At 37.3% G+C, this 15865-nt stretch overlaps 1 protein-coding gene across 1 annotated transcript in view; it reads right to left on the bottom strand.

The window, feature by feature from the left end:
* LOC145688305 (uncharacterized) overlaps positions 1 to 15865 on the bottom strand; it is a 1380532-nt gene that overhangs the window by 598563 nt on the left and 766104 nt on the right. Inside the window, exon 4 of the mRNA XM_081762319.1 lies at positions 14841 to 14998. Coding sequence (XP_081618445.1) covers positions 14841 to 14998 — 158 coding nt within the window. The remainder of the gene's footprint in view (positions 1 to 14840; positions 14999 to 15865) is intronic.

Consider the following 15865-nt stretch of genomic DNA (forward strand, 5'->3'; position numbering starts at 1 on the left):
GTTGCTAACTTGAGTAATAATCGTTGGAACTTGAGTGCCAATTTCCTTTGAGCTCCGAGTATTATACTTATACTAACTCAATCCACTGACTTTAGGCTTAATATACGTTTTGTATTGCATCTTAGAGAAGAAGCAGTTTCTCCAGATCTTAAAGGCAATTTTCCTTACAACAATTTAAAACGAAATGAAAATTGTAAGTGTAACGTCCCACGATTATGTCCTTTCGGCTAAGGGAGACAATGGTTAAATGAAGGAATGGCGATGGAAGAATTGGTGGAATAAAAAAATAGGCTGAAGTACCCCGAGAAATCCCATGGACACGATGTTGTCCACCGTAAACTTATTTTGTTGGGAATCGAACTGGAGACCCCATACTCCAGAGGTAAGTACTCTAGCAATGATTCATCCTGACCCCGAAATAACAATTAAAAGTAAAGGTACCTAATATCATTTTAAATTCACAATGATAATAAGTAAAGATACTACTTAAAATACGAAGCTTCAAGTCAATTGTAACGGAACCTTCAAAAGTGTCAGGTTTGCAATTGCTTACAGGGAAGCATCTAGTCCGAGTATCGTTCCCAGGAGTCATCTTGTGCTACTAACTTATACAACTTTTTACACCACTCTTGTTTATAATCAGCTCACATTTTCATGTCAGAAATATCATTGTTACGGCGTTTTCTTACGATGATGCAAGTCATAAACCATGACACGATTGATTCAAATGCATCATAAATTTTAATTGTTATGAGAAATTGTATCAACCTACAGGCCACGACCCTCCTAAATTCCCTGATATGTCCATGTATAGTTTAAACTTATTGAAAGGTACAAGTTTTAATTTCCCAGTTGACATATTAGTTAAAACTTGTTGTTCTTATATATATTATATAGGGGAGAGTAGCCAAAATCGCACTACTTTTTACATAAATGGTTCTAATTCGAAACTTTTTGAAGAGATTTTAAATGATTTTTTTATCGTATTCAACTTTGTAGTTTCCCGATCCTTTCGTAGTGATTTCATAACAATATCTTATCATTATCATGATAAAATGATGATATTTTAGAAGCCTTCCATTGGTGCGATTTACACAACAGGTTTCCCAAATCGCACTATGTGAAGCCAAAATCGCACCGCCGTTTGAATACATGCAAATTTAACAGTAAAGTATGTGGATAAAACAAATTATCTTCTGCATTGAATCTCACATTATTTTATTCATGTTTCATTAAGGCGAGGAATAATACATCTTCAAAGAAAAAAATACTGCAATGGAAATAACCGAGCACAAAAATAACACCTTAGAAATAACATTAATACGAGAAAGAATATATCATTAAAGGAAAAAAATCCATATTTTGATTCAATAAGCAATAATACATGAGCAATCTTGTTCATAATCCTATGAAATATAAACGTATCTGTATTTATTGAAAATACGGACAGCTATACCTTATATGCACATTGGAATGTGCGTTCTTCTCCTGAAATACCCACACAAGACTCATGTATCCAGACTACATAAAACACATTGTACCATATATTTGACTAAATTTTGTTGACAAGAGATGCAAAACCAATCTTGTTCAATAGACAAATTTGAAACACTGCGAATGTATAGCTCAAAGCATCGTGATTTGGATGTATCTACTTATCGAGTACACTTTTTGGTGTTAAGTTTTCCTGAAGTACATACATAAAGATTAGATCTCTCCACACGTTTAGATACTCATGATTGATTTTGTTGTTTTTCAAGATGTTTTTTGTAAGGACTTGATGGGAGAACTTCTGTTCTCTGTGGTTGTTTGTTGATAGGCCTGCTTCCTCCTGCTATTGGACTGGGCAGCGTAATGATTTCATGAACCGTTTTTAGTAGGTTTGGCGATTTTTCGTTTTTCCGATAATGTCGCAAAAATGCTTTCTTTGGAGTACAATACTTACTTGCTATTTCATTTAATTTCACTTTATTTTCTCTATCCTCGCTCAAAGCACGATTCATAGACTGTGGAGACCATTTTCTGTATTAGCGTGTACCCATCTTGTGTGAATTTTGACGAGAAAGAAACCAGGAAAAGCAATTACACCACGGGAATCAAAACTGCACTGGTGCGACTTCGGACACATGGTATTAGTGTGATTTTGGAAACTATGGCATTTTTTAAAATGATTTTTTTACATACCTCACAAATTAGAAAAAATAACTTGAGATTGTCATTATAAAGTTAATAGTAATTTGTTTATTACTACTTATTGAAACATAAGCTAATTATCTTACCTTAATTCGTATTCTACTGCAAAATACTCCGAAAATTAGTAACAAATTCTCCAATTTTATTGTACTGCAACTGCAGACACATGTAACCTATTGAACGTCGTCACTTTTCTATGCCATTATCTGAGTATTCTTAAGTAGGAGTAAATACTACTACAATTTAATTTGACTACCAGATGGCATGTTAGTACTACGGTTCTTTTTAAACTAGGGGTGGTGCGATTTAGAACCCGTGCGATATCGGCACCTCTCTCTCTCTCTCTCTCTCTCTCTCTCTCTCTCTCTCTCTCTCTCTCTCTCTCTCTCTATATATATATATATATATATATATATATATATATATATATATATATATATATATATATATATATATATATATATCATGCAATAATTTATTTACTACTGTCTTAAATACCTCAACTAATTTTAGATCCAACTCTAATATCAGTGCGAACTCTGCATTGTGACTCCTCCGTCTGGGCATCCGGATTATCATAGCCTTTTCGTCGATATTCATTAAATGCTAATAAATAATTATTGCGATTTTTATTAATTACACCATTGTAAGCTTCACTATTTGCCTTTCGTAAATTATATATTAATTTAGCTCAAAAAATGCTTTCTTTTGCAAAAAAAAAAAAAAAAAAAAAAAGGAATATTATGAATTAGTTTCCCACCAGCAGCGCCATTTCAGATTTTGCTAGCGGAACGGGAGAGGGTCAAAATCCTCAAGGTCAGTGTCTTTTCAGGTTTTCCTTCGGTATATTATTATATTATGGATTAAAATGTATACAAATGATAAACTTAGATGGAGGCAATTACTTCCTCTGGAGTCACAAATGACGCCCCTGCCTACAACATTCAGCAATAGCATAAACTTAATAATAATAATAATATTAATAATATAGAGTAGATTGTTTATTAGCCCTATGGTGAAGATTGCTAATCGATAAACAATTTTGTGCACAAAATTGTTGAAACTATGAAATCGGTTGTTTAATTTAAAGTGGTTTATGTTTACACAGGACTTGCATCAATTACCCGCTTAGCTTGGCTAAATTAAGAAAAAAAATAGTAATACGTTCCGTTATTTAGATACTCTTTACTATTATGAAAGCGCTCTTTGATATCGGTCATTTTCGATGATTTTATATATATCCTCTCCCCTCCCCATGTTGCGGGGCACGGTATCGGAAGTGATATTTTTCATCTCAGCGACCCCGAAAGCTATGAATTCGACTTCGACACAAATATTGGTCATTTCGATCATTTTTATATATTTCCCTCCCCCTTGCCCCAACTTACGGGGCTGAATTTGGATTTAAACGGCATCAGAAGTGTCACTGTTCATCTCAGCGATGTGGAAATCTACAGATTCGACACTACACTGCAAAAAATGAGGTGTTGAAACAATACAAAATGACTACCACTTTAGTGTGTTACTTGTGTGTTAATTCAACACCAAACTTTTTTTAAAGGTAAAGGATCAGGGAGTTGTAGGTTGTACTTTATTTCATCAATTTTAATTGTTGTTTTCAAAATTAGATGGTTTGGTGTATGACTCCTAGCCCTAGCCAGTAGAGGGTTACGCCCTCTCTTTGGCACATAATTGTAGACATTGTTGTTTTAAATTATGTATGATGGTCTAAGTGCAGTCTTATAAATAAATAGTGCTGAAAAGTAACGAATAATAACAAAAAAATCAGGTGAGTGAATAAATATAAATATGGATACAAGAAAACAAAATACACATCTAAATAGTGCAAGTATAAAGAGAACTGGCATAGAAGCAGTGTGTTGTGCTTTATGAAATAAACATGATGATGTAAAATGAAATGCAGTGCTTACACGCCACAGTCACAAACATAGTGTTAGATTAAAAAATGCAGTTTAGTCCTTCTGTCTCGGGGCGACTCGAGATTGATTACAACAAGGGGAAAGCCCAAAGTTAGTATTCAACTGAGACATTGTGCTAAAATGGAAATAAATGAGGAAGATGATTGGGTATATGATATATATGAAAGATGTCGTGTTCTTCAGCTGTAGGATGTGCGTTTTTTGAAATATAACGTGATAAGAACGTTTAACGCTGTATGCAAATATTTATACGGTGCGTCAGTTTCGGCATCAGCTTGTAAAGTATCAAGAAATAATGGATGTGATACTGGTAGGCGAGAGACTGTATTTCAAACGAATGTCGGCAAGGTGATGGATGAAAGTTGATGTGTTCATAAGTCAGGAAGTTCGGATATGGTAACTTTATGCGATACGCAGTTCTAATGTCATGTCGTTCTAGTATGGATAATCGGTTGTAGAACTTTGTTGGAGCATTGCACCAAGCAATATGGCGACAAGTTAAAATGGGCCTGAGGAACATTTTGTATGTATTAAGTAAAAGAGGTGCGTGTAATCCCCAGGTGGTTCCCGTGAGACGCCGTAAAAGATTGAGTCGTAAATTAGCATTTTGCGTTATTTTCTGTAGATGAGCTTTCCAAGTTAATTTAGAGTCAAAAACTACCCCGAGATATGTAGCCGTAGGGGTTGGACGAAGTTGATGGTCTTGCAGAGTAACGTTAAGGTTCCGTGGGTTACGGTGAACTTTCGAGCGGCGTTTAGGAGGTAGAAAGACCAGTGCTTGCATTTTTAGACTTAATCGCCAGGGGTAGCACCATTGCATAAAATGATTGAGAGTTGACTGCAAACGTGTGCTGATCTGATGCATGGTCTTGCCCAGAACTAGAAAGGCTGTGTCGTCAGCGTATTGGAATAAGTACACACTCTGCGTGGATTGAGGAATATCGGAGGCGTACAGTATATAGAGGAGTAGGCTGAGCGCAGAACCCTGTGGAACACCAGAATAGGGGAAAATAGGGTGGGAGACAGTAGATCGAATGTAGACATATCCGATCCGATTAGTTAAAAAGGTATATATGAAACGTAAATAACTGGTTAGAAGGTTTAATTTCTGCAACTTTCGAATTAGCCCGTAGTGCCAAACATTGTCGAAAGCTTTTTCGAGATCCATTAAAACGAGGCAAGATGGAAGGCCTTTGTTAAACTGATTGGTGATCAGTGTTGACAGACGAAGTAATTGGTCATTAATTGAAAATGCTGGCCTAAAACCTGCTTGATGTAGGGTAATAAATTATGTTCTTGAATATGTAAATGAAGCCTCTGTACCAGGATTTTTTCAAACAGTTTACTAAAGACTGTTGTGAGCTGTATAGGCGGTAAGAACTTACATCTTCTGCCGGCTTATGAGGTTTGAGAAACATGCATATTTTGGAAATCTTCCAATCCAGTGGGTAAAAACCGGTGCGGAGGATAAAGTTGTAGACTGCAAGAAGTAATGTCAGTAAAGAAAGCGCAGCCTCTTTAAGTAGCCGATAGGAAATTCGATCAATGCCTGGCGCGGTGTTGCGTTTCTTCTGAAGTGTACGTTGGAGTTCATGTGTAGTGATTTGCGATGTAAGAGGATCTTCATCATCAATTATGTGTGAAAGTGATGGTTGTAAAGAAGGAATAGTAGCCACGTCTATATGGTCATGAGAATGAGGTGATATCCTAGGCGTGAAAACTGACTGTAATTCTGTTGCAAAAGCGTTGGCCTTATGTAGGTCAGTAAGGAGAAGGACACCATTGTCTAATAAATGATACGAAATTTTGGTACTTCTGCCTGTGATCCTGTGAAGAGATTTCCAATACCGACTTGGAGATGCTTCGTCATTTAGTTTATTACATGCACTGATCCAAGTTCGACGTTTATCGGCTATGAGATAATTAGTTACTGTGCGATGCGATCTCCGGTGATAACGAAGACACTCCTCGTTTTCGGTTTGTTTGTATTCTCGGAAATGTTGTCGTGATTTTGTATTAAAGACAGATGTCTGTGATGTGATTGACTGTGGAATACATTTCTTGTTCAGAAGTTGGTGGATTAAGAGTGGAGACCTGGTTATGAACGAACTGCCGGAATTTAGGCCAGTCGGCTTTATCATAACGGTGGATAATATGAGGTTCGAGATGTTGTATAGATGGGTGACACTTCTTAATGGACAGTTTGATTGGACAATGATCACTAGGGTGGAGCGAAAAAAACTTTTTTTCACCAAGCAAAACGCCTGGGGTCCAAAAAGTTGCGTAGTAGCATGGTGTCAACGGGTGTAAAATATTTCCTTGATCGGTTGATATCTTCAGGTTGCGCATGCGCACTGAAGTTTGGCGAAAATGGGGGAAATTTAAAAAAAATAGGATATTTTAATTTATTTGCTTTTATTTCTTTTTGTCACCAAGCAAAACGCCTGGGGCCCAAAAAGTTGCGTAGTGGCCTGTTGACAACGGGTGTAAAATATTTCCTTGATCGGTTGATATCTTCAGGTTGCGCATGCGCACTGAAGTTTGGCGAAAATGAGGAAAATTTGAAAAAATAGGATATTTTAATTTATTTTTTTTATTTTTTTGTCACCAAGCAAAACGCCTGGGGTCCAAAAAGTTGACAACGGGTGTAAAATATTTCCTTGATCGGTTGATATTTTCAGGTTGCGCATGCGCACTGAAGTAACATCCTTTTTTGCTTTACCAATAAATTCTATTATGCCATTAAGCCCAATTCGTGCACTGAAGTTCTGTTAGCAACATTCATGTATCATGTATTGTTTGTAAGAGTAAGTTAAGAAGCAATTAGTTAATTATTCATTAATTAATTAATGATTAACAGGGGCCAAAGTCTTTCTTAGTTTCAAACTTCGGCATCGCGAGCCGATTCGGAAGACGTGCCCGGATGAAAAACCATCGCGCCTGTCCTGTCCACAGACTTGAGTTGCAGCTTCTCTCACCACACGAATGCATCGTTCGACTGCTTGCGTATGGCACGGTAGATCCTTCCACCACAGATTTTGAAGTTGATCTTGATCCAGGCTATCTTCTGGCAGTCCAATAACGAGTGGTGGTTTGGTGACAGCGAGGTCTTGCCAAAAGATGATGTCTGTGTAATCCTTGGCGCTGAAGTTCAACGGCGGAACTTCGAAGGTTCGAATCGAGCCGCCAGGACCAGGAGGAGCCTCTCTTGCCTTCAGTATTCGTTTCTTGGCCGAAGTACGAATATGAGGTCTCTCGTCATGCAGCATCGCCAGTAGGAGGTTTTCGGGATATGCGGCGAAGGCGTTTCTCTGCATGGTGTCGTAAACGACCTTCTTCAGTTCCGGATCGAGGTACTGCGACAACTGCATGGAATGCCATAGATTCTTTGGTGCATCCGTGATCTTCCAATGGCGCTTGATATTGAACCACATTGGAGCGTACACGCAGACCACGAACGTGGACAGGATGACTAGGTTTTCAGATGGGATTTCACTCGCCACATACAGCCGCAAGATTCGATTTGCAGTAGTCAACCATTGTGAATGGGACAACATGCCAGGACTTCTTCCTCCCAGCCCTTGCGGGAATTGCCCGGTTGCGACAGCCCGACAGATGTCGAGTAGATACTGCTGGTCGGTGCTGAGGTCTGGGACGACGTCGGGAAAACTGCCTTGGATAGGCTGGAACTCCAGGACAGGAAGGTTCTCGCAAATATGAAGGTTCTTTGCGAGTGGTCCCGTATACCCTCGTGGGCTACTCGTAGGACCCTCTAGATACTCGATTAGATGACGTAGGGTAAGCTCATTGAAGTGGAGTTAACAGACTATCCACTGCAATGGCTTGCCCAGCTGAACTTCCAGGCAATGAATAACCCCATTTTCCTTTCCTGTGTTGACAGCAGTACCGTCGCTGCCGATCGCCTGCAGTCCCGACAACTCCATGTTCACGACGGTTGCGTATTCCAGGATTGCATTCGTAATTGCTATAGCAGATCCGAATTTTGGTGTAACGTGTCCGAAGTATGTAGACCCTGGTTCACTGATTAGGGACACGTGTTCCTCCACAATCTCCCTGCGATGTAATTTTCCACCAGCCATCATTTCAACAGACATCGTTTTGTCCTTTCTCCCGTCGAAGTAGAGTGCCTGCAGTGGTTGGAGCTGGAGGGGCGGATCTTGTAAACCCTCCCTCATCTTCTCTCGCTCTCCCCTACTTTGCTTCTGTCGTTGACCGTACTCTCAGCTGACGGATGGGCTGTGTCGTGCAGAATAGCAGAAGCAATCGCTGCGGCAGGCCTGTCAGCAATCCCATATCTTTCTAACACCTGGGCAAACGTGGGGAGTTTGAGACTGGTACTGGGCGACTGCTTTGTGGATTTCCGGGTATCGAAGGTTACTGATTGGTCAGTTGTCTCAGCACTAGCAGACTGCGCGCAATCGATGCCATCGTTGGAATCCGAATAGTCAGCTTACGTGTCAAATTGGGACCTTGGACCGGAGTCTTCCTGAACCTGACGATGCCGCATGCGCAACCTGAAGATATCAACCGATCAAGGAAATATTTTACACCCGTTGTCACCAGGCCACTGCGCAAGTTTTTGGACCCCAGGCGTTTTGCTTGGTGACAAAAAAAAATAAAAAAAAATAAATTAAAATATCCCATTTTTTTCAAATTTTCTTCCTTTTCGCCAAACTTTAGTGCACATGCGCAACCTGAAGATATTAAACGATCAAGGAAATATTTTACACCCGTTGTCACCAGGCCACTACGCAACTTTTTGGACCCCAGGCGTTTTGCTTGGTGACAAAAAAGAAAAGAAAAGAAATTAAAATATTACATTTTTTCAAATGTTCCTCATTTTCGCCAAACTTCAGTGCGCATGCGCAACCTGAAGATGTCAACCGATCAAGGAAATATTTTACACCTGTTGTCACCAGGCCACTGCGCAACGTTTTGGACCCCAGGCGTTTTGCTTGGTGACAAAAAAAATAAATAAAAAAATAAATTAAAATATCCTATTTTTTTCAAATTTTCCTCATTTTCGCCAAACTTTAGTGCACATGCGCAACCTGAAGATATCAACCGATCAAGGAAATATTTTACACCCGTTGTCACCAGGTCACTACGCAACTTTTTCGACCCCAGGCGTTTTGCTTGGTGAAAAAAGTTTTTTTCACTCCACCCTAATGATCACTTCCAATCGTATCAAGAACCTGCAGCTCACAGTCATTTGCAATCGATAATAAAGTGATTACTACATCCGGGGATGTTTGACTGGCTGGTCTATTGGGAGCCGGAAGATTTCAACACCAAACACATTGCCTTCAGAGCATATCAGAAATTCCTCGTTACTGGCTATGAGTATTTCCATTGTTCTTTATTCTTGAGCAAAGCTTTGCGAAATATATTTCGTATTTGTGACAAGTAATTATTAACATTCTGTTTTCTGTAATAAATCACAATAATATTGTTGTAAACTTATGAATCATCTGACAGCAGTTACACAGATAGCAGTGCTTCCATCTATGTTCTTTATCTGTTATTCTTGTGTATGAGCACGTATGAACAAAAGATGGCAAAACTGTTACCTATGTAACTGTTGTCAGATGATTCACAGGTTTATAACAATATTATTGTGACCGATTACAGAAAACATAGCAAATATCATTAAGACTTCAAAATAAAAGAAGATTAAATAAATATAGTAATAAAACAGCCCATAGCCCACCCATAAATTCCACACTCCTATACCTTTAACTTCCCTTTCCTAAAAGAGGGTGTAGCTCTCTGTAAGGTTGCTAAACTTAAAAAAGCGAAAGCATAGAACATTATTCGCTCGTTGGTATAAGTGCCAAATATATTTCGCAAAGCTTTGCCCATTAATACCAATGCAACTTCTCTCAGGTAATAACGAGTTATTTCTGATATACTCGGAAGGCGATTGTGCTTGATGCTGAATTAACACAAAATAACAGGCTAAAGTGGTAGTCATTTTGTGTTATTTCAACACTTCATTCTTTAGAGTGTAATATATATAGATAGATATATAGATAGATAGATAGATTTGGCTAGCTGCGGGCTCAGCCAACGAAACCCTGCGTTTATTCGGCTTACGGCCTCGCATCTTTCGTGTATCAACCTTTACATCAACAGTGAATTTCGTGCATTAGCTGTTTATATTTCCTAATTTGCCCGGCTGGGGATTTCGCTCCCAAACCCCATCTTTGCTCCTCCTACGATCTCGCATGTACAATTCTGCCAAATTTAGAGTTTCTTTTCTTATTTCAACTATCTAAATACTTTGATTTTGTATTCCAAGAAAGCGCTCATTTAAATAACATGGGCATTTCTTCTTCCCCTTTAGACACTTTAAAAATTAAAAAAAAAAAAAAAAACTTTGGCAATTTTCCTGTCAGTTAGTCCCTGAAGGCTACAATCATGCCAAATTTCATCATTCTAATCTTTCCGGAAGTGCCTAAACATTTTGGGATGTAAAAGGTGTCCCATATAAATAACATGGGAAAGATTTTTCAGTTCCCCATAAAACCACTCTACAAATGTAAATTTGTATTTTTACTGACTTATTTAGGTAATGCTGACGAAAACGTACAAGCATAATTAATTCCAAGTTTGTATTCCAATTCCAAGTACCTTAAACATGATATCTGTTTAAAAAAAAGGCCCATTTAAATAACATACGGAATCTTTAATATCCCGTAAAGACCAAAAATATTAAGTTTTGATAATTTTTCTGTCGGTTAGTCCTAAAAAGCTACAATAATGTCAAATTTAATAATTGTAGCTCCACAGGAAGTGCCCAATATTTTTGGGGTGTAAAAGGTGTCCCACATAAATAACATGGGAAAAAGCTTTCAGTTCTCCATAAAACGACTGTAAATTGGATTTATTTTTAGTTTTATTGATTTTGTTATGTAATACTAACGAAAACGTACACGCATGCCGAATTTCAAGTTTGTAGTTCAATTCCAAGTACTTAAAATATGAGATTTTAGGTCCAAAAAAGGCCAATATAAATAAGGTGGGTAAATTCTTCATCCCGCCCCTTTAGACCACCTAAAAATTACAAATATTAAAATTTTCGTAATTTTCCTGTCTGTTAGCCCTTGAAAACTACAATCACGCCAAATTTCAACTTTCCACGTCAATTGAAAAAAAAACGCTTTAATTTATGTTAGTTCATGTAGTTCTATGTATAGTTAGGATATGGCAGCAGTACAAATGTATAATATTCTATTTCCTTAGGTGTTTAAATAACGAATTTCGATCGTAGAGCGCACACACTCTTCTCAGATGACCGGGGCAACTTCCTCAGCGATAGATTGTCGAAAGAAAAAAAGAACTCAGTAGTCACCAGCGTAGCATGTCCTGTCATTCAAACTTTTAAAACCATAATGTCTACCAGGTAATTCCTTTAATATACATATGAACAGTAGATTGAAAACTACGACATGGACCGGATTTTTTGTGAACCATTTTATGTACCATTTCCTTTGATATCGAATTTAGTTCTAGCTCCAAATCTATTAATAAAATTTCACATAGACTGATCGCAACTTTCTTTCCTGATTTGCTAGGTTTCGGAACTTACTTATAAGTAACACATGACATACATGATAGGGCGACGCACCTCCGTCTGCCGGGCTCCGAGAATAACCTTTGCCAAGCGAGAGTAGAATATCGTATCTCAGACATAAACTTAACTGGTTAACCACCCGAACAGCTGCTTGGGACGTCGTTTGGTCCAAGATCAACTTCAGTTGGGGTAAGACCCGTAATATTCCTAAGGGCATGGGAGAGGAACACATAAAAATGATCGAAATCTATCGATATTAGTGTCGAATCCATAGTTTTCGGGGTCGCTTACATAAAGTGACGTTTCCGATGTAACTTGAGTTCAAGTTCAGCAACATTAGCATATAGTGGACGTAGATGAAGTAGTGGCATGTAGAAACAAAGAAAACAACCGATATTAATGTCGAGTCATTAGTTTTCAGCGTCGCTAAGATTATTGGTGTGAATCCTAGTTTAGTAAAATTTTCATAGCTTAATATAAACTTTTATTATAAATAGTGTATTAATATACACTTTGTTACACATCTCTAACTAATTATTTGGTGTAATTTGATTCTCTTTTCTTTTCGTGATATTTCCTTAGCCTATTCGAAAATTTTTGTTCATATTTCCGTCTAATTTTAATCTTAGTTTAACTCTCTTCTGGATATTTTTTTCTAGAATTCATAGGACGATACCTCTTCCATCTTTTGAGCAACACACGCGAAAAAATAAACTACAATTTACATTGTTTTAGTGAAAAAAAATATATATGGCTATAACGCGAATAACCGTTCCCATTGGAGCGAATAAGATCATACTTAAGCTTCTTTGGCGGGAAGAATAACTCCCAATTTCCGCCAATGGGTTAAAGAAAGGTTATAATTAATTGTATGTGTGGTTGTAGTAAAATAATATATATTTTTTCAACATGTTACTCCCTGGACAATTCCTGAAGAATTTATTTTTTTCTTGTTTTTAACTATTAGTCAGTAACTGTTATTCAGCGGGCATTTTGCCAGCAATTTAATATTAATCGGAATCATAGTGTTCTAAGCCGAGATTATACTATATTGTTTGTGTTACGAACTTTGGAGATGCGCCTTCCGCTGTTAAGAACAGACTTTTAAGAAAACCACGTAACGTTGGAACTCCAAATAATATTGATGTGTGTGTCGTTCTGTTCTGAAGCTGCATTACAACGTTCCAATACGATTTGAATTTCTAACTGCTCAGTACGCAAAATAAACCTTAACTTCTACCCATACAAACTTATTGTGGTGCAATAACTGAGTGCCACGGACATGAATATTTGCAGTTTTAATTGCAAACTCATTTTAATCATTCTTAGTTTTCATATTATGCTCTTGTCGGACGAAGCTAATTTCCAAATCTATGGTTGTGTCTATACTCAGAACTACCATTACTGGTTCTTGTATCACTTCTTGTGTGGTGTTGGTTAGCATCATTCGGCATTACTGGCCTCTACTTCTTTGAAGATGATGAAGACAACGCTGTGAACGTAAGGTCCCCACCTTACATTAACTTTGCTAACATTTCTTGTACATTCCCGGCGGGAGCTCATGTGGTTCGGATTCCACGTCTCATCACGATTCCACGTCTCATTAATCAGTAGATCCACGTCTCATATGGCCTTGCTGTTGAAGGGGACGTTAAAATCAAAATCAACTCAACTCATTTCTTGTACAAAAATTATGGAAACGAGGTATTGTATGTGAAAAAAACATGGCTTCAGCACGTTGAAACTACTACTCACACTGGAAATCCTTCAATGTATGCATTAGGACAACTGTATGAGGCCCGAGTGATTTCACACAGAGGATGCGTATAGTATCCTATCCGATTGTCTGCTTCAATGCTTGTGGTTACTTTATTTGGGGGTACCTAAAGAGTAACGTGTGTCAGAATAGAATATGAATATTGGACTAGTTGAAGCAGAATATTCAAACTGAACTGTTGATGATTTCTCAAGACATTTTGTAGCAATTCATATGAAATTTTCAGTTATAATTCCAAGAATATATTGACAAGAGCGAAGGGGGGAAGGGACGAGTCATGTGACAAATTAAATTTTTCAAAAATTTAGGGTGGCTTTTTCTGCAGGACCATATAGAATGTTAAATAACTGTTCTTCTATGTATAACATCCATGCTCTGTAAGATAAATGGACGACTGATAAATGAGGGAGGAGCTAGTGGAACAATGGAAACGGGCGATCCATATACACGGTGTTGTATGTCAAATTTCTATAGTCTGGAAATAGATATTTGACAGTTTACACGAAAAGTAAGCGCTCTACAATGGAACCATTTTGCTAAGAAAACATCTTACGTAGGAAATCTAAGGATAAAATATTACATAAATTTTAATCAGGCTGACAATCTGACAGAACTTTCCATAACAAATGTATTCAATTAACAAGCCAACATCGATATATTAAATTACTATCCCATATTTACATAGTAATTAATTGTAAATTATTCTAGAAACAAAAGCGGGGAACTGACACTTTAATTATACTAACAGGAAGTACGCCTTATTACCTGTAACAAGCAAGAAGGAAGAAGATGATCCACATTTTGAAGTCATCGAAAATTTCTATATGAATGAAGTTTGTTTTGTTTAAAAGAAGAATGATATGTCATTAGTATACATTGTGCATAACAACAATGAATTTATTGACGATAGTATAATAACGCTCTGCAATGAGCAACATTTCAGTAGATCTGCATAAAACTAACTCGCTTTGACTCTCAATCCAATGTCTTGCAATCTACACGATATACTATAAAAAGCTTCAGATTGTAAATACAGGCTATTTCAAAATCATCCTTGAGATTTGAAGAGTTTCTTCTAGGAAAACTAGACATTTCGTTTGCATTTGAGGAAGCGTGTCTGGTCGTTAACTTATTGTGGCTTTTCCAACAACGATTTAAGTTAGTACGTCAAACTGATGGAGTAAAACTCGAGCAAATATGTTTTGATGGACAGTGGCACAAACATATAACATACCATACAGAGTGTGTAATAGATAGAAACCAACAGATTGAAGGACAGAGAGAAGAAAGACTAGAGAGAGAGAGACAGATACATGAAATTTTTACTACTCACGATGAGCTTTCTTGGTCTTCCTTCCCCCGACAATATTTGCAAAAGATAAATAAGGAGATGACCAAAAGAATTCCTCCAACCACACCTGCCAGCAGTACGTAGATGGTTATATACTTTTGCAAGTGCAGACCACCTCCAGCAGCATTAATTACGACTGGCTGAAAGTAGAAGGAACTAATCAATACAAGAAAAAAAAAGAAAAGAAAACTCTACCGAAGATTCATGTTAAAGCGACATATAGTACATAAAGATGGATTTATATTCAACGCTGTCTGCACTTTAACGTCAGCCAACCATTATCATTAGGTTAAAAAAGTCAGCAATGCCTAAGTTTCTGTTTATCTTTCTCTGAATGACGTTCTATGCAACATATTTTCACATATCCAGTAAAATTTGTACAGGCGACATCGAAATATAAAATTTCCTCGTGCAAAGAGCTTGCCTAACGATTTTCAAGAAATAAAACGAAATTATTGTTTTTTTTTTTATATATGGGACAAATCACTATACTATATTGTAGTCGACGTTACTACGATAATTCACTACCAAGGATTGGCTATCAGTCATAAGGTCATTAATTCAAACCTAGCTGTAGCTCAAATTGTTACATTATTTTTTTGAGAAATTATTTATCTAAGTCGTAAATTTAGAACATATCATCAACTACGAGTACTTGTGAAATTTCACTCCACGTGGTGACTCTTGGCTTGGTGGTGGACAAACACCGTGTGCGTGAGCTTTCTCGGGGTTCCTCCGTTTCTTTCCACTTTCGTTATTCTATCATTATCACCCATTTCATCATCATCGTCTTCTTTAGTCTTGTTGCATAATTGTACAATATAGTCTTAAAAATAAAGACAAAATAATAAAGAAAGGAAGACTATTAGAAATAAAAATTGCCAGTAACACTCGTGACCAGCACATACATTTACTTCCCACACTAATTCGAGGATACTATGTAAACATATACAAATGGTTTTCAAAACTGTGAAATAGTTTTCTAATAAACAGGAAATTAAAAAAAT

The sequence above is a fragment of the Thermobia domestica genome, chromosome 6 (assembly GCF_964235325.1).
Source record: "Thermobia domestica chromosome 6, izTheDome1.hap1.1, whole genome shotgun sequence".
In the NCBI taxonomy this organism is placed as follows: Eukaryota; Metazoa; Arthropoda; class Insecta; order Zygentoma; family Lepismatidae; genus Thermobia; species Thermobia domestica.